The sequence below is a fragment of the Castor canadensis genome, chromosome X (genome assembly GCF_047511655.1).
Source record: "Castor canadensis chromosome X, mCasCan1.hap1v2, whole genome shotgun sequence".
Lineage (NCBI taxonomy): Eukaryota > Metazoa > Chordata > Mammalia > Rodentia > Castoridae > Castor > Castor canadensis.
Window position 1 is genome coordinate 74,239,432 of NC_133405.1, and position 20,768 is coordinate 74,260,199.

The 20,768-nt window shown below is 34.9% G+C and overlaps 1 protein-coding gene across 4 annotated transcripts in view; it reads right to left on the reverse strand.

Annotated features, from left to right (window-relative positions):
• Window positions 1-1,983: 1,983 nt before the first annotated feature.
• LOC109678627 (putative P2Y purinoceptor 10) overlaps window positions 1,984-20,768 on the reverse strand; it is a 38,502-nt gene continuing 19,717 nt past the window's right edge. For all 4 annotated transcript variants that reach the window (XM_074062802.1, XM_074062801.1, XM_074062799.1 and 1 more), the window contains exon 2: window positions 1,984-7,781. In XM_074062802.1, coding sequence (XP_073918903.1) covers window positions 6,689-7,741 — 1,053 coding nt within the window. In that variant the 5' untranslated portion in view covers window positions 7,742-7,781 and the 3' untranslated portion in view covers window positions 1,984-6,688. The remainder of the gene's footprint in view (window positions 7,782-20,768) is intronic.

The window sequence follows — 20,768 nt, forward strand, 5'->3', positions numbered from 1 at the left end:
GTGGAAGAACATCATGGGGAAATTTTTTCATGTTTTTTCACTATTTCCATCTCCAAAATTTCAATTTCATTTACATATGTAATATAGTATTAGAATCATAAAATAGATACAATGGAAAACATGATCCTTAGTAATACCAATTACACTAGACACAGATGGTCATCATTAGATGTGTCATACATATCTAATAGCTACCATATGTTGTAGTAAGACTTTTCACATATCATTTTTTCTCTTTATCCTCATGACAATGTTGCAAAGTAAAAACTTTTAGCTTTAATTACCAGTGAGGAAATCAATTCTTTGAGAAGTCAAGTAACTCACCTATACCACATAGTTAATCATAAAGCTGACATTTAAGCTGAGGGTTTTCTAACCTTAATTCCCACAACCTCCTTCTTTGGGATTGCATTGCTAAGAAAGGGTAAAAATAAATACTGTTTTACTGTCAGAACACAAATGTAACAGAAATAATGTATAACTGACCTGTTTGACAGAGTGAGTTTTAATTCCTCATTTTATTGTTCATTTAGCTAAAACTGACATAATGTGAATTCTGGAGTCTGTGTCTTGTTAAAATAGCAATTACTGTGTCATAGCTTGCTCACATGAAGTTTTCTTGCACTAATGTGTTAGAATTGAAAAAGAACTTAGAAAGGATGTGTTATACCAGCATGACTTAAAAAATAAGAAAACCAGGCCCAGAGGGGCACTATGACTTTCCCAAGGTTTCAAAAAGAGTAACAGGCACCTTATGCTTTACAATGCTGGTGTAGATGTATTGTCAATCACTCCATTTTGCTGTCTTGGCCATTATTCTGATTTAAACTAATAGAAGATGAGTAAGTATAAAGGAAATACATGAACTACTTGAGCGTCCACAAAATGAATCTATTAATCAGTAAATCAGCAGATATTTATAGATTGTTTCTTGGTGTACAAGTTCTGTGCTAAACTATGTAGTAAGAAATAGAAATAAATATGACTGCTCTAGGCCTTGCCTCTGGGTAAGTCAGACTTTAGGTAATAAAATAAAAATACCATACATGTGAATTTAAACAAATAACTCAAAAGGCAGCATAAAGTAATGGAAAGAAAACAGGATGATATCAACTTACTATATGACTTTGGTGGCAGTATGGTTCTTTCTGTTTTCTCTCCTGAAATAGAATTTGCCAGTGACTTACATCAAGAAATAGTATGGGGAGTGATGGCTCTCCCCATACCCACTGGGTGCTGCTCCTTTACTTAATAAAGTACATATAAAGCATTTTCTTGATACCGAAAACACAAAATCAGGTCAGATTTTCTAAGGAAGCCCCAATACTTACTGGTCATTTCAAACTGTATTCCCCTCTGCATTAACCTCGTCTTATGTAGACATATTTTCTAAATGTCCTTTTTAATTTAGATTCTAATTCAGGTATTTTTAATTTGATAGCTGTTACTCAGCCATTTGGTTCTATAGGAGCACAAATGAAAGAGTCGTCATGGAGTGTGATGGGAATAGGGATATATTCTGAAGTCAGGTAGGATCTAAAGCAGAAGATACAACGATTAAAATAGCCTGAGGAGTACAAAGTATATTCTGAAAAGTGGAATAAGGAGATATAAAAATGGAAAAAGCCCAGGAAATATCTGACAAGTGAAAGAACTGATTTAGCTACAGTAGAGAAATGGATGGAGGCAGAGTGGGATGAAGTTTGCAGTTAGACTAAATGTCATGCAAAGGGTTCTGGGTATTCTTGCCATTGTTGGAGGGCACCAAAGGAATTGTGCTGAGATAGGGAAATAGAAGGTAATTAAGTACAGTACAGTATGAGGAATATGCAACCAGCCTATATGGTAGCATACAAATAACTAACAACAAGTGTTAATTTTCCTTATATGCCTACTCCCATCCTGGTACTAAGCTATATGTGGCCTTTTTGTGACTTCTTCCCTCCCCTAATGGCTTTTCGATTAACAGTCTCACAAATGTTGGGGCTTAGATTGTTTTTAGGACAGTAACTTTCTTGTTGATTCCCAGATGAGACAAAAACACTGAAGTTCAATTAAAGTCTAGCCAGGCAGCTACTATTTAAGAATGGCCCAAAAAAGAATGACATTAGAATTGCAAGGTAGAACTGGTGCTGGAGTGAATGCAAGAACAAGGGCAGGTTTGCAGTTGTAAGAAGGAATACAAAAAGGTGATACTGTTAACAACTTGGATGAAATTCACACAGATCTGGTTTTATCATCACTTTATTGGATTCACTAGAAATAAATAAAATAACTGGGAGCATAGATGAGAAAGGAAGAAAGTTATTGATCTTATGAGATATTGTCTTTATTCTACACCCACTTTTTCACACCTCCACTTCCCTACTGAGACTGGAAGGCATAGACAATCCTTTGATTGTTGTTACAAATCACAACATCAAAGCAAAAATGTTCCTGAAACATATTTAAAGCACAATTTATAAACACATTTTGTAGAATTAAGAAAGTCAGAGTCTAATGTGATATGGTTACTTAGTAAACTAGGGGCCAAACAGACCTTGGCCTTATTTGTATTTGACAAATTCAACTAATCTGCCAAGAAACAATGACTCTAATGGCAAATATTGATTTTAATAATACCTTTTCAGGCTCCAAGCTTCTAGTGGTTGCCATGGCCAGTAAAGGCAAAAAGAGTGAGTATATAAATCTTGTAATATTTATTGATGTCAACTCTATAGGCATTAGTATTTTAGCTATCCAACCAAGAGAACTAGGTTAATAATACTTTCAGCACATATCAATAGACTGTCTAGTTAATTCTTAAAATGATAGTCTCCCTCACAGAAAGAAATATACAGACCTTAATTAATCTAGTGGTGGAAACTAACTGCCGAAGTGTTACCTCTAAGAAATTAGGCTTAAATTCAATCTATCAGAGAGTGAAATAAAAAGTGGACACTTTTAAAAGACTTACTTTCTAGGAAAAGTGATATGGTTTTACAGCAAGTAGGATTTAACCTGAATTTTAAGTGATTTGTAAGCCCGATTAAGCAGAAAATAGGATAAAGACATTTGCGACATGAAAATAGTTTGAACAAAGCCAGAAGTGGGCATGTTCAATGAATTTCAAGAGACTTTGAGTTTTTGCATGTTTCAAATTCATGCATATTTAATTATTACTAGTCCAGGAATTGTAGGAATTATATCAAATGAAGTACTTTGAACATTTAAAAGTTCCTCAGCAAATATATCAATGTTCAAATAATATTGGTACACATCCTATTCCTGCCTTCATCTCTCCCCTTTACAGTACTAAGTTCCTCTAGATTTATCTCAAATCTATTCCTTCCCAAAGTTCTGGAGACCTTGTTTTCCATCTACATAATTTATCCATGGAAGAAAATGACTATTGGATATGAGTTTTTTCCCTAAGGGTCTGGTATTTTATTTCATCAGAAATCTTTGACCCTAACCATAACTTTCTCTTCTGGGAGACTGAACTCAAGTTAACTATGGTAGTGCCCTTGGTAAATGGTTCTTTCTGTTACCTTAAATGTCCTCATCTAGTGCTGTGCTGACCCTGAACACTACTTCAAAACTTCATGTTTTCTATGATGCTAATAGATTGTCTAAAATATTTATTAACATCCTATGTGTCATTACAAATTGAGAAGGGAATTTTATCTCCCTTCCCTGATTTCATTCTTTGTACTACCTCTCCCTATGTCTTATGTTTAAATAGTCATTACAGTTTTAAAATAATTCTTATCTACCTTTCTTATTGGAGCTTCACAAGTCTTGTCAAGCAGAGAGGGCAAATATTATTACCACATTGCAGATGAGAAAACAGCTTCAGAGTGATAAAGTATCTTGTTTAAGATTACACAAGTAAGAAAGGGTAGGGAGGGGAACAGAATCTAACACTAATTAGTAACAATCAATTATAGCTGTATACCCAATCATATCATTCTTAAAAATACTTCCCACCTATATTTTGAAGAAAAAGGAGTAGAGTTGGGTTTGGCTATTTGTCTAGCCCCGGAAATAGTGGATCAAGGTAACTGCATATAGGTGTAAGAGTAAATTGGAGATTTCTGGAGAATTCTGATAACTTTAACAAAATGGGGAAGCCAATCTGCTTTGTGTGCTTCACCAAACCTAATGGAAAATGTTCATTATTCATGATAACAGCAGGCCAATTTCCAAAAATTGATTAATGTTTCTCAAATAGAGCATTAAATGCATAGGGGAATTTCTACTAAGTGCTCTAAAGAGGAAGGAAATAGTGGCCAGAATGAGCACATGTTTTCTTAACAGAATAATGGCAAATATAAAATAACCTCACTAAGAGTGATTAAATTGTTTTGAATATATTGTTTCTTAATGAAATGAGCTGTGATTTTAGAAAGTTAATTATAAACATATATATGACAATATTTCTATTCCAAGAAATTATAGGTGTCAAAAAAACTAATCATATCTCAGAAATCAATTAAGAATTCAAATATTTGGCAAACTCACCTATCTAAACACAGTTGACAGAGCCAGGGAGGAGGCAAAATAGCCTTGAATTACTAACATAGATGTCATAAAATCAATAAACTAAAACTCACATACTTTGTTCCATAGGAGATTTTCCATTTTCAAGAGATATCTTATTCAATAAAATTAAATAATCAGACTTTTACTCATTTTTGTTGTTAAATCTTTGCACTAATTAGTTTGATTCATGTGCTTTCAAAACCACAGAAATTAAAAAGAATTAATCAAAATGATGTGGACTAGTTAAAACAGGCCTATTGGCAGTGGCAAGAAATGAGAACTGACAGCTTGAAAAGGTAAAGATATAAGCACTGTATGTATAGCTAAAAAGAATACAAATTACTGGTATTATTTTAATGTATGTACACATAGGTTTCATGTGTACATGAAACCCTGAGAGAAGCAATCCATATGGTACAATAACAGTTTATAATGATGACCATTAGTCATCTTGAAAGAGTATATTAAATGTTAGCAGTTCTTAAGTAACAACAACAACAATAATAGTACTAACAACAGCAAACATTTGTAAAGTACTTTAGTGTTTAGAAACCACTTCTTAAAAAATATGCCCCTTAGGTTCCCATCTAGTCCATCCCTCTTATATATAGATAATAAAGCAAAAACCCAGAGAGACGTATCTTGCCTAAGGTCACATAACTTATCATTGGTAGACCTGAAATTATGATCCTGATCTTCTGAATCTGGGTTAGTGCTTTTTTCATACACCATGCTACCCTGGTTAGCACAAACTGCTTAAGCAGAAAAGAAAAATATATTTTAGAGATGCATCTCTCATAATGCTTTAAATATCCAGGTAATTAAAAAGCTACACTATCATTTCTTCAGAATACAAGTGTCTAAAATACAGATTCCTAGATTTTAGAAAATCCTAGATTCACCTTGTCTTCTCCCCTGTGGTAAATATTATGTGCTTTTGTTTGGATTAGCAATCATTACTACAAAATATCACACAAATAAAACATTTTGTGAATTTGCAATCATGTAAAGACAAGATGATAGTTCTTTATAATTTTATAAAACTACCATTGCTTTTGAAAATGCCATTTTAATGAAACTCGATATACCAAAATTTTAAGTTCCAAATTTTCCAGTGGGAGTAGTTTGTATTACAGAATTATTTAACCACAGATATTTTTATATAAAAAGTTTCATTTTGCACTTATAATAGGATTCAATTCACTGATACATCTTCATTTATGAAAAATGTTCATTAACTCATTGATTTAAAGGCATCAAAGTGAAGTTGTATCTGAGGTTGTATATGAAGCAGTCTATTTAAGCAGAGCATGGCACAATTGACTTTAATGAACAAATATAGCAAAAACACTTTCTAAATTAGTGCCAGTATATAAAAACATGCATCACATCACATACAGAAACATTCAAGCAAAGAGTCTTCATTTTAAGCCTTTGACCTCAAGTTTGTGAAATATGTTAGAACACAATTTTATTTTGTACTTAAAGAATATGTGTGGTAGGTAAATCCCATGATTCTTTGGAGATATTTGAAGTTCATCTGAATTGTTTGTTTCTCCAAGAAGAACAAAGGAAATTCTCAAAGAATATCAAGATATAAATATATTAATTCCTACAATTCATATGAATTTTTAAAAGAATTTCCTTTTTAAACTATCCCAAAAAACATTGCATGCATATATGGAATTTTCACATGAAACCCCCTTGTACTATTGATGATTCCTAAGTTTAAAGCAAAAAGAATTTCCTCTTTTTAATAGAATTTGCTCAAGTAGTATATATTTCCTAAATAAAGTTAGAATCATATTGTTCTGACGCATTCTTATCAGTGTTTGGATAATTCACTTGTGGTCACTAGTTTTCAACTTACAATTTGTTTCTCTCAGGTGAAGGTGAAAAAATTGGACCCAATGATGAGAAATTCACTCTCTTGCTCATTACTTTATATATGAAGGATATTTTCTCTCAATGTCTATAGAAAAATATGCTTCCATGAGGATGGACAATATATGAATGGACAATTCCTTCAGAAGGATCATTTTAATGATGTAGCAAAGGGAATCATGTTTCTTTAAGTCTCTCAACTACATCATTTTTTAAAAAGTCTTCAAAATGACACAGCTAAACTGATAGAGCATATAGGTTATTCTAGCTACTTGTTTGGTTACATTGTATTGGAGTCATGCAAACATTCAAAAGAGATAGTTTGAAGATCCTCCTCCTCCTGATGAATATCCAAAGCACTGTCCTTGCACCTCACACATGACTGAAGAACTAAGCCGCCATGTTCTGAAAATTGGTCACGAAATTCTGCAGTCATAAAATAATACACAACTGGATCAAGACAACAATTCAGATTTGCAAGACACAGGGAAATAATGTGGAAACACAGAGTGCTCTTAATTAAGGAGCAGTTCGAAAAGACATGTTGCTTCACCATCATAAAGAATGGGAAGTTGAGATGGTAAGGAGTGAAACACACAATGAACACCACTGCACACATCAGGACCATCTTCAAAGCTTTTTTTCTTTCTTTTGTATTTTGAGGGGTGGCTTGAAATTCCTGTAAAGATTTTCTTGTCTTCCATGTGCAATAAGTAATAATTACAACAGGCAATACAAACCCTCCAAGTTCAGCGGCAGTTACCATGCCAATGGAGGAAGCCATGCTAATATGGTAAAGCCCTAAATCTGCAAAGCAGGATTCAGTGTGGTTGGCTAATCCAGGACTTCTCAAAATGGGAAGTGGCAAACAGGCAGTCCCCACAATGACCCAGATGGCCACACTGATGCCCACATCATACCTACGCTTCCAGTTTCTGGCCCTGAATGGCTTGAGGAGAAAGAGGCACCTCTGAAGGCTGATGCATGTCAGGAAGCAAATGCTGGCATACATGTTGAGATACTTCAGGTAGAAACACAGCAGGCACAGGGTCCTCTGAAAAGGCCAGTGATGGTTGATGTAATAGTAAATTCGGAGGGGTAAGGACAGTACATGAGCAAGGTCAGCAACAGAGAGGTTGATCATGAAAATGATGGCTTTGTTTTTCTTGCTGATGAAGCGGCACAGAACCCACAAGGCTATACTGTTGGCCAGAAGACCGGGGATGAATATGAGGATATAGGTGGTTGCGTAGAGGGAATACTGAAAAGGCATTTGAAGATCAGTGCACTTTGCTCTTGTACTGTTTGTGCTGTTACTTCCCATCTTGTGCATTTATGTTCATTCCTTAGGAAAAGCATTAGAGTGATGATTTCTGCAAAAAATATAGTAAAAATAGTCAAGGGCATGTCCATCTATGTTTAATATATAAATATGTTTTTACCTACCGTAACAGTATTCAAGTGTGATTTTTTTCTAAATTCAAAAGGTTTTAAGCTACGTAAACAGAAAAATAGTGTGTGAATCTACAAAAAGATAACAGCACGAAGGAAGATATTTTCAGGAATCAAAAAGATCAACAGTTTAGCAATAACTTCAGTCAGGTTTTACCCTTAATAGGGAACAATCAGACCTGTAGCATTAATGAACAGGCAAGATCTCATTGAAAATTTTAAGACATATATTCCATCACCCTTTGAGGTTCCTTGTTTCATTTTTATACTTGTTTCCACCTGAATATCCAAAGTTTGAGATTTAACTGAGTTCCCAAAAAATCAACCATGGTAAAAGAAAGCTTAATTCATTTTCATTTGCTACCTTATTAATGACTTGATGGCTGCTGTGTTGAGTCTGTGAGACTTCATAAATGACATATGGGATAGGGGTCTGGATAAAGGCTGGCAGGATATCAGGCCTTGGGAGGATGGTGGCTTGAAAAAGATAGTGAAACTCAGGTAACCTTTTTCTCTCTTCAAAATTTGGCTGAGATAGAAACTGGTCTTAACATATAAGTTATAGCACTTTTCAGGAGCTTATGTGACTAAACGTGTGTTTATTAACAATATTATGGCAGCTAGACATTCACAAGTTTTGAAACTATCCTTGTAACCATCTCAAGCAAGTACCAGAATATGTGAAAGACTAGAGGGTATCTGGTTTTAGATGCAACAAGAGGCTATATTTCCTTAGGCTGTTTGGGCAACTATAGTGAAATGCTATTCATATCAATGGTTAGCATTTTAATTATCTTAATTTTTAGAATGCTCTTCCCTCTAGTGAGTTAAAATCTTTCCCTCATTTCATTCTAGCTATGCCTGCCAATACCAAAAAATAGTCTACTCCCTGTTATACATGAAAGGTCTCCAAATATCTGAAGATAGCAATCATGTCTTCTTTCAAATCTTCCTTATCTTGGTTAGAAACACATTCCTAATATGACATGGTCCTTGTTCTTGTTTTGTTTTTATGTCAGAACTTTATTGCTTTTGGCCCAAAACCACTACAGTACAACTTTTACAAGGGCAAAATAAACCCTTGAAAAGGAAAGTTTAACAACCAGATATTTGATAATTTTTAGGAAATATGATTTACACATTTGATTGTAGAAATAAAAGGATAAGTAAGATTTTAACATTTCATTGTATTTTTATTGCTTATAAAGGCAGTTAGTTTGGTATAAATTTTATGGAATTTAAAGAAAAATGAGACAGCCTTAACATTAAGTACCTAGTACTTAAATGCAAATGTAAATATGAATTTTGCAATGCTCTTGAAATATGAGTTTGAAAAGCACATAGGGTCTAAGACACTATATACTCAACCTTAAACACAACCAGTTAGAAATGTCATAATGCAATTAACCTATTCACAGACCATATAATGTCAAACAACCTATTTTATGCCTTTGCAGTGACTTCATGGAACTCCCAGATAGACTGTATTTACTGAACAGACAGTTCACTGCAGTCAATCAGGTCATTCAGGCAAACACTACTTTGAATGATTTTTTTTCACTGAGTTAACTATATTGCTGAATTGGTGAAATGGTCTAGTAAACTGTAAAGAGAGCCAAAACTATCACCTTTTTGTGGTTTATTTACCCATTGTACTAGCTAAAATAATTAATATCATGTTTTGTATATCCAGCCTAATTTTTTAAAAAGACATGCAAGCATGAACCAAAACTAGTCTTGAAGTAAAGTTAAAGCATAATTAATATTCATGATCATCTTTAGTCTTATTATAAAAATAATTAACAATCACTGAATGCCTACTTTTGACCTGGTGCTATGCTAAGTACTTTATATACCTCTGAATAAATCTCTAATAACAGTCCTATGAAACAATGAGATAGTACGGCTGTTTTACACTTGGGAAAACAGAGGCCTCCCAAAAAGGCAAGGCTTACTCCCTCCATGAAACCTTTCTTGACCTCTCCCAACCACAAGTCACTTCTCTGTCCTCAGAGTATCCATATTTCTGGTCTTTTTCTGTAGTGAGAATGTACTTAACACATCAAGCATGATGTGGTTACTCTCCTTTCTAGGGGGTCTATTTCCTTGTCATAAACAGCAATTTTCTACATGTCAGATACTCATTTTCTTACTTCTTTTTCTCAAAAGTAAAGGTCTAGTTAAGTGTCTTGAATATTTTAGGGTCAACTGAGTGCTTGTTGGGTGAATATTGTGTTATAAACAAATGAATCTGGGGTAGAAAAATGGTCTCAATGAGGAAGAAATGGGAGCAGATGAGTGTCTGGGGGATTAGAATTTAGCTGTGATGTTTTACGTGACCACCAGGTGTCAGAACCATACCAAAGTTCAAACATCTTGATAGTTAACAGAATTTATTTTAAAATCTCATTAAAAGAGAAATTAAGGGCGGGATGCACCAATTAGCATCCTGTGTAGGTAACTTCAGAAACCTCTACAGAGTATTTTAGACAGTTTGTGTTTTCTTCCCTAAGCCTCCATACTTCTTCATATAGTTCTCTAAAGATTGGTTGGCTTCTAGGTGCATTATATATTGCTAAAATATTAGAGCTATTAAAAGCCATCAAGATCTGATTCAGTTACTTTTTATATGAAGAAACCAAGACCAGAAAAAGAGGAGACTAAAATTTCGAAGTTCATACAGGAAATTAGGGACAACAGCTGAGCCAGAATCTCTTGTCTCCCACTATAGAGCAATTTCTGCTTTTCCAGGAACTTCTCAGATGAGAACTATATTTCTAGTATTATCTAAAATAATACAAATGTTTAAAAATGAGCTAATGCCAGTATTTAGACCACTAACCTTAACAGTAAGCTGTTACAGCAAGAGGGACTAGTTCCTTCAAAATTTTCTAAAATACAAATAGTAAGTCCCCAATGATAAGACTGTATAAGATGTATCCTTAAAAATCTTAGCTTATGCTTTTTAAACTTTCATTATTTTTTCAAATAAGGAATAGATTTCCACATTAGAAAACGAGGTAAACAAAAACAAAACAAATTTTATTAATATAAAATATATTTTAATATGAGTCTTCATATAGTCTGGTTTTATACACATATTTATAAAAAGCCAGAATTTGTGTTGCTAACATTTTGGTGCATATCTTCCAGACATCTTTTTCTATGCATATAGATTTTTAAATCAATACATGTATAAGTATGTTAACCAAATTTGATGTGCGTACACATACCCTTTTGTAAAAATACTTTTAATCATTCAATAATAATTACTGTAAATAGCCTTCTATGTCATTACATCTAAATAATTATTTAAAACATTAATTATTTAAATACACACTTTAAAATCTATTATGGTAGTTTCCCATTTGTTTTCCATTAGAAACATTAGTAAAAAAAGGTAAACATTCTTGTACACATACTCTTGTATATTTGAAAAACTCCTCATGAATAACTTTTAAGAATACCTAGGCTATTGATAGGTAATGCCAAATTGTCCTCCAGGAAAACAAACTACAGAAACTCCAAAATTGGTGCCCTTTCCCACAACATCACAGTCTCAATGTATTGGAGTTACAAATTTATCAATTTCTGTCTAGCTGGTGAAAAAGTATGATGTAGCAAATTGTGATTCTTTTAAAAATACTTGGTAATATTAGGGTTTCAACTTGAGGCTTCATGGAGGCACTCTATCTCTTGAGCTACACCTCCACCCCAAGTTATTTTTAAATGACAAATGGTATGTGCATACACATAGACATTGTGAAATGTTTGAATCAAGTTAATTGCATATCCATCACCTCATATGCTTATAATTTTTGTTATGAGAACATTTAAAATATATTTTCCTACCAATTCTCCAATATAGTATACATTGTTATTAATTATACAGTATGGGAGATCCAAAATGGCAGCTAATGTAGGGAATGAGAACTCCTAAGCTCTGTGACACCAGACACCCACTTGAGACATTGGAGCAACACTTGAGCAATTCTGATTGCTTCTAGCCAAAATAATAACCACCATAATATTAGGTGCTGACAAAATTCAAAGACTAGCCCTTAAATCAACCTTTAATTGCACCTAACAACCACAAAAATTCAGCCCAGCACAGCGAGAAAGAGATGTCCAGCCTCTGGCTCTGGGAAAAAGAAAAAAAAACCTGGCCGCTTATCTTTTCCTTTAATTTCTTCTCCCAACAGAATAAAACTCTGAAAAATCCTGGACCCCTAGCCCATGGAAAGCCTCCCTATGCCACGCAACACTGAAAAAATCAGCACCATTTTTCCCAGCCAGTTGCTCCAAAGCTGCTTGCATGAAACTGCAGAAGGAACAGGTGAGCATCATGCAAAACACAAGACTGCCTTACACACCCCACCACCCCAGGAAAATAATCCAATGTAGCCACTGGGCAAACTGAAACCCCTCAACAAAACTGAAAAACATAAACAGCAAACTGTAATCTAACACTGACAGCAGAGGTTGGGGTGGAACGCTGAACCTGCCCTGGAAAATAGGGGTGGGACCAGGAGCTGAACTCTCAGCACCAAACTCTCAGCAAAGCAGCAAAGGCTGAGAGCAGGAGAGAGGCAACAAGCCAAACTCCCAGAGGAGCCTCTAGCACCCAGCAGAGATCGAGATCGGGAGAAACATAAAGGCTGAAGAGGGACTGGAGCAACAAACCAACCACCCAGAGCTCTGTCAGCACTCAGCAGAGATCAGGAAAAGCACAAAGGCTGAGGGCAAGGGCGGGATGACAGGCCAATCTCCCAAAATACACCAGGAGGTGGTTCCTGGAGCTGATCTATGGGATAGAGGACAGCATTCAAAAATGAATTGCCCCACCTTCCTGGGGGAGGAGCTGACCAAATAGAGCTGCAACTGATGGGCAACACAACTTCCACCTGGTGGAAATAAGAGCTCCAACCACCATGCATGAACTGGCAGTCTTACCTCACCTTACACTTCCAAATAATCTTGTGGAGAGAAGGACCAAATATCACTCTCAAGCCAGTTACTTGGTAAGACCACAAAAGAGCTTCCACTTATACACCAATGCCAGCACTGGAAACCTATGAAATAACTCCAGAACGTTTACCAAAAGACTGAACTTTTTGTGATTCCTGAATGTGGTGTTTTTTATTGTTTCTTTTTTTCTTTTTCTTTTTATTTCTGTATTATTAACTCCACCATCATTATTCTCTTATCCCTATTCTTACCCTCTTCACTTTCCCTCCTTCTCGTGTACTACAATCCATTGTTCTCTCTCCCAACTACTTTTTCTGCCCCTTCTTGTCCACACTTTCTTTCCCGTCTTCACCTCCTTCTCCTATCCTCCCCCAACCTGTCAACACACTACCATTCCCTCATACACACTCACCAGTTGCTGACTAGACTACTGACCAACTGTACACCAACACAGCCCCCTGCAATTCCTGATAAAAACACACTCCACTACAACACAAACATACCCAAACACACAAAAGGACCACAAAACCCAGTAGCCCTCATACTTCTTCCCCAACACTCCCATCCCTTTTTCCACCCCCCTTTTAGTGCCACCTTTACCAATTCTCCAAAACCTATAATGAGCTTAATAACCATTAGCCCCCACTCTGACTGTTCATAGATATTATCATTAAGGTGTTTTCTATATAACATGTAAACAACTGGTCTGGCATTGAACCTATGAATTTCTGATTGCTAAATTACAACTCCAGGCCAGGAACAGAAAGAACACATCAACCTAGCTAAGAACCAAGTCAGTAACAACACAAAAAAGAAATCAAATCCACCAACTACCCTACCAAAAATATAGTTGCACAGCACCAAGTTGTAAGAAGAAGAAGGGATGGAAACCATTCACCTCAAAAAAATAATTCAACACAGGATTCAGTGGGAAATAAAGAAAATGGATACCCAGTTCCTGACTTCAATAAAGCAATTATAAATTCCACTAAGGAGCCCAGTGGCACCCACATAAAAACCCTCAAAGGGGAAAACTTGGGAGAAATCTCTGAGAAATTCTTAGAGAAGATACTAGACATGGTTAACCAGAATGTACAAGATGCACTCAAGAAATTTCAAGACACCAAATATAAAGAACATGAGGAGACACAGAAACAAATATAGGAATTTAGAGAGGACTTCAAGAAACATCAAAGTGAAACAAAGGACACAACAAAAAGAGAGACACATGAATTAAAGAGGACAACACAAATTATAGAAGAGGAATTGAACAAAGATATGGAAAATTCAGAAGAAAGAATCAAACAGAAATCTGAGAAATAAAAAGTTCTTTTAGTCAAACAAAAAACAATGGAAGGCCACTCCAGCAGACTAGAAAAGTGGAAGATAGAACCTCAGAACTCAAAGATAAAATAGAAATTAAAGAAAAAAACTGAAGAAATCTTAAACAACTCAAGAGCTGTGAAAAGAACATGCAAGAACTCAGCAACTCCAACAAAAGACGAAACCTGAGAAGCATGGGCATTGAAAATGGTGAAGCGGTACAAACCAAAGGGATATGCAACATATTCAATAAAATAATAATAGAAAACTCCCCAAATCTTGAGAAAGTTTTGCCCATTCAGGTGCAGGAAGCCTCCAGGACATCAAACACACTTGACCAAACAGAACCTTCCCACAGCATAATATCATTAAAATAACAAGCACAGAGAATAGAGAAAGAATATTGAAGGCTATAAGAGAGAAAAAAAATAACATATAAAGGTAAACCCATCAAAATAAAGAACAATTCTCAACAAAAACCTTAAAAGCAAGAAGGGCATGGAGTGTGGTATTTCAGGCACCGAATGAAAATAACTTCAGCCCTAGGATACTCTACCCAGCAAAATTATCATTACAAATTGATGAAGCAGTAAAAATCTTCCATGATAAACAAAAGCTAAAACAATATATGACCACCAAGCCACCACTAAAAAAGATTCTACAAGTAATTCTGCACACAGAAGATGAAAGCAAACAAGACCATGGAAGGATGGGAAGAATCAAACCACAGGAGAAGAAAAGACAAGTAATCAAAGAGTAGAATTGATTCAACTGCACACAATTAAATCCTTACACAACAAAAACAACTAAATGACAAGAATCACTACATACCTATGAATACTAACACTGAATGTCAATGGACTCAACTCCCCATCAAAAAACACAGTTTGGTAAACTGGATTAAAAAGGAACATCCAACAATGTATTCTATACAAGAGACCCATCTTATTGACAGAAATAAACACTGGCTTAGGCTGAAAGGCTGGAAAAAGATTTACTCAGCCAATGGCCCCTGAAAACAGGCAGGAGTAGCAATACTTATATCAGACAAAACAGACTTCAAACTTACATTAGTCAAATGACATAAAGGACACTTCATACTAATAAAAGGTGCAATACATCAAAAGAAAGTAACAATTATCAACTTATATGTACCCAATTTAATCAAACATATGCTAAAACACTTAAAAGCACATAGACTCCAATACACTGGTCATGGGAGACTTTAATACACCCCTGTCACCAACGGACAGGTTCTCCAAACAAAAATCAAAAAAGAAATCTTAGAACTAAATGACACCATAAATCAAATGGACCTGACTAATATCTACAGAATATTTCATCCAGCAACACAATACACATTCTTCTGAGCAGCCTGTGGAACTTTCTCAAAAATTGATCATATCTTAGGGCACAAAGCAAGTTTCAGCAAATGTGAAAAATATAAATAACCCCTTGCATTCTATCTGATCACAATGCATTAAAACTAGAACTCAAAAACAAAAACAACAGCAGAAAATATGGAAATAATTGGAGGCTGAATAACACATTGCTCCACGATCAGTGGGTCATAGAAGAAATGAGTAGGAATCAAAATGTTCCTGGAAGCTAATGAAAATGAAAACACCACTTGTGCATATATTAAAAGGACAGAAAGAACTCAAATAAATGACTTTATGCTACAACTCAAACTCCTAGAAAAACAATAACAAGCAAAACCCAAAAGAAGCAGGAGAGAAATAATAAACATAATGGCTGAAATCAATGAAATAGAGACCAAAAAGAACATACAAAGATTCAATGAAACAAAGAGCTGATTTTTGAGAAAATAAACAAGATTGGCAAGTCCCTGGCAAATATGACTAAAATGAGGAGGGAAAAGACCCAAATCAATAAAATCAGAAATTAAAAAGGGGAGATAAAAACAAACACCAAGGAAATCTAGGGAAACCTAGACAGATCTATAACATGTAATGAAATTGAAGCAGCAATAAAGAGTCTCCCAAAAGAAGAGACTCTCATGGATTCTCAGATGAATTCTACCAGACCTTCAAAGAACTACTAATACCCACACTCCTTAAACTTTTCTACGAAATACAAAGAGAAGGAACACTGCCTAACTCATTGTATAAAACCAGTATTACACTCCTCCCAAAATCAGACAAAGACACATCCAAAAAGGAGAACTACAGGTTAATCTCCTTAATGAACATTGATGCAAAAATCCACAATAAAATAATGGCAAACTGAATCCAACAATATGTCAGAAAGATCATTCACCATGACCAAGTCGGCTTCATCCCAGGGATGCAGGGATGGTTCAACATTCAAAACTCAATAAATGTAATACAGCACTTTAATAGAAGCAAAGAGAAAAGCCACATGATCATCTCAATAGATTCAGAAAAAACCTTTGATAGGATTCAACACCACTTCATGATAAAAGCCTAAGAAAACTAGGAATAGAAGGAATGTACCTCAACATTATAAAGGCTATATATGACAAACCTCTAGCCAACATCATACTTAATGGGGGAAAAAACTGAAACCATTTCCCCTAAGCTCAGGAACAAGACAAGGGTGCCCACTCTCCCACTGCTATTAAACATAGTCCTGGAGTTCCTAGCAAGAGCAATAAGGCAAGAAGAAGAAATAAAAGGATACAAATAAGTAAATAAATAGTCAAAATATCCCTAATTGCAGACGACATGGTCCTATATCTCAAAGACCCAGAAAACGCCACTCAAAAATTTCTAGACACCATAAATAGCTTCAGTAAAGTAGCAGGGTATAAAGTCAACTTACAAAATTAGTAGCCTTTCTATACACCAACAATGAAGGAATTGAGAAAGAAAACAGGAAAAACAATTCGATTTATAATAGCCTCAAAAAAATCAAATATCTAGGAGTAAACTTAACAAAGGATGTGAATGACCTCCACAAAAAGAACTGCAAACCACTGAAGAAAGACACTGAGGAAGACTACAGAAGACTGAAAGATCTCCCATGCTCATGGATTGGCAGAATCAACATGGTAAAAATGGCTATACTACCAAAAGCATCTACATGTTCAATGCAATTCCCATCAAAATCCAAATGACATTCATCACAGAGATTAAAAAGTCTAACCTAAAGTTCATTTGGAAACACAAAAGACTGCGAATAGCCAAGGCAATACTCAGCAAAAAGAGCAGTGCTGGAGGTATCACAACACTCAATTTCAAACTATACTACACAGCCATAGCAATAAAAACAGCATGGTGCTGGCACAAAAACAGGTATGAAGACCAATGGAACAGAATAGAGGACCCAGATATGAATCCACACAGCTTTGCCCACATTATTTTTCACAAAGGCATCAAAAATATATGATGGAGAATAGACAGCATCTTTAACAAATGTTACTGGGAAAAGTGGCTATCTGCCCGCAGAAAACTAAAACTAGATCCATGCCTATCACCCTGTGGTAGTATCAACTCAAAATGGATTAAGGACCTTTACATCAGACCCAAAACCTTGCAGTTGGTACATGAAAGAGCAGGGAATACTCTGGAAACAATAGGCATGTGCAAGGACTTCCTCAGTAGAACTCCAGCAGCCCATCAACTAAGAGAAAAGATGGACAAATGGAAGTACATGAAATTAAAAGACTTCTGCACAACAAAAGAAATGGTCTCTAAATTGAAGAAACAACCCACAGAGTGGGAGAAAATATTTTCTGGCTATACATCAGATAAAGGACTGATAAGGAGAATATACAGGGAACTCAAAAAACTAAACTCCCCAAAAATCAATGAACCAATAAGTAAGTAGACATCTGAAGTAAACAGAACTTTTTTTAAGGAAGAAATCCAAATGGCCAAAAAAACACATGAAAAAATGCTCACCATCCCTGGCCATAAAGGAAATGTAAATCAAAACCACACTAAGATTCCACCTCACTTCTGTTAGAATGGTTATCATCAAAAACACCATCAACAACAAATGTTGGCGAGGGTGCTAGGGGGAGAAAGGAACCATCATACACTGCTGGTAGGAATGTAATCTAGTACAACCACTTTGAAAAAATTATGGATGCTCCTTAAAAATCTAAACATAGACCTGCCATGTGATCCAGCAATACCACTCTTGGGAACATACCCAAAGGAATGCAACACAGGTTACTCCAGAGACACGTGCACACCCATGTTTATTGTAGCGCTATTCACAATAGCCAGGTTATGGAAACAGCCGAGATGCCCCACTATTGATGAATAGATTAAGAAAATGTGGTATCCATACACAATGGAATTTTACTCAGCCACAAAGAAAAATGAAATTTTTTCATTTACAAGTAAATGGATGGAACTAGAGAATATAATCCTAATCGAAGTTAGCCAGGCTCAGAAGGCCAAAATTCACATGTTCTCCCTTATATGCAGATTAAAGACCCAAAACAAATGCAGTAATATTATTGGACATGGGTCACACACTAAGGGGAGTATGACCATGGGAGAAATAGGGAAAGGAGAGGAAACCTAAAATTTGAATGTGGCTGATGTGCTCACAGTAGAGGAGCAAATAAAGTAATCTTAAACTGACAGAGGCCATTATGGGAAGGAGACCAGAAAGTAGTGAAGAGGCCTGGTAGAGGTGAACCAATGTGGATTGCAATACACAAGTGCATGGAACCAATGCTAGAAATCTCTCTATATAGCTATGTTTATCTCAAATTAGCAAAAACCATATGTCTTTCTTAGTATCTCTTATGCTTTCTAGAACAAGAGGGCAGAGCAAGTTCTGCCTAGAAATGGGGGTGGGGGGAAGGGGGGAGGTGGCCCAAACAATGTAAGTAAATGTAGAAATGATAAAATAAAAAATAAAAATTTAAAAAGGCAAACAAATTGGCTCAGTGTCTTAATTATGCTTTGAATTCTCAGTCTATTATAGTAACTCTTTAATTCATATTTATAATAGGAACAGGTGCAAGCTTTGTTTCCTATAATTTATTGGTATTAATCACATATGTAATGTAGCAATTATTAAAAGATATATTTTCTCTTTGAAAAAAACTATACACTATGCTGTACAATAGACCTCCAGAATTTATGACTCATTATTTAAGACTGAGCTTCAAAAAATCCTCTGCCTTGTGCCAAATCAACCCAAATAGAGTTTACCATTGCCCACCTTAACATAGTAGTTCTCAAATTTAAGCATGCCCCAGAATCATCTAGAACAGTGTACTCACAATTTTTGATTCAGTAGATCTGGGTTGGAGCCAGATAATTTGCATTTATAATAATTGCCAATATGATTAAGGGACCATTCTTTGAAAATTTCTGCTCCAACACACTGTTTATGCCAGAAAAAATAGTATTTTACCTGAGAAACTAGTGTATTATTTCTTTACAAATGTTTTGAATCAATTTAAAAATTAATTTTCTTTTCTGTTTTGGACATGAATAAATTTCCAAACAAATCTTTGGTCTAACTTTCATCACTGTGTAGTGTAATCTGACCTGTTTATCTACATGTGTTTATTTCTCCTGTGTTGTCCATGTGGAAAAAACATCCTAGTAAATCGAAACAAAAACAATAATAATTGCATTGTGTTTAGGTTTTAGAAAACACACTCTCAGGATTCTGTGTTTAAAAAAATGAAAACTTCTGCATCTGGAAAAGTGTAACAGGTCTCTTGATGGCATAACAGAAAATTAATCTTTTAATAGATATATTTTTACCATAATGGATCTTTGAGGAAAGCTTAATGAACTTATTTATAAATTATTCAAGCCCAACTAATTCAATTAAAAATATTAATGTTCAGAATAGCCATTGTTTTGTGGCTTTTGCACTTAAATAAAAATGTTTCCAAACATTCAGAACTACTGTAAGACAAAGCATATATTAAAAAAAAAAACTACGTTGTCTCAAAATTAATTCTTGAGTGTCAGAAACTTGAATAGAGTAAGTTCAATCAAGGCAAAAAAAATGCATTTGTCTGAAGCTTTTCTGAAATCTTCACAATTGAGTTGGTTTGTTAGTTTATGACTAATTTTCATTTTTAAAGAGAAAAACAGTTCTGATTTTATTTTCCCCCAGAAATTTGGGAAGCATATAAACTTTCTACTACAACCACCTATTTAAAATTCTTTTTCATCTGATGCCAGTATGTTTTTAATTCAGTTTTCTGGATTTATTTTTGTTTTTGACAGTCAATACGCTAAAGTCATTCCAACTACAGACTCTAGAGTCAAATAGACTTGAGTTTAAAAACAAATCTCTTTGCTTAGGAGTTGTTTTCCCTGATTTATCGGATCCACAATTTCTTCAACTGAACACTGTTTACTATTGTTTAATACATTCAAAGAGTTAAGTTAATTTATGCAATATGTGTACTTGGTACATAGTAATGTCACAAGTGTTGCTATTATTCTAATTTGTTTTGTGTAATCCTTCTGAGACATAAAAGATGAAATATAAATACATTTCAAAGTCCAGCTTAATTTTCTTCTACACCAGGAAGCTACTTCTGACTTCTCTAGTCTTTATTGACTTCAATTTTCTCTGGATTTTTTTGAAGTATCCAGCAACTTATACAACATGGATTCATTATTTAATGGCAATTAAATGTA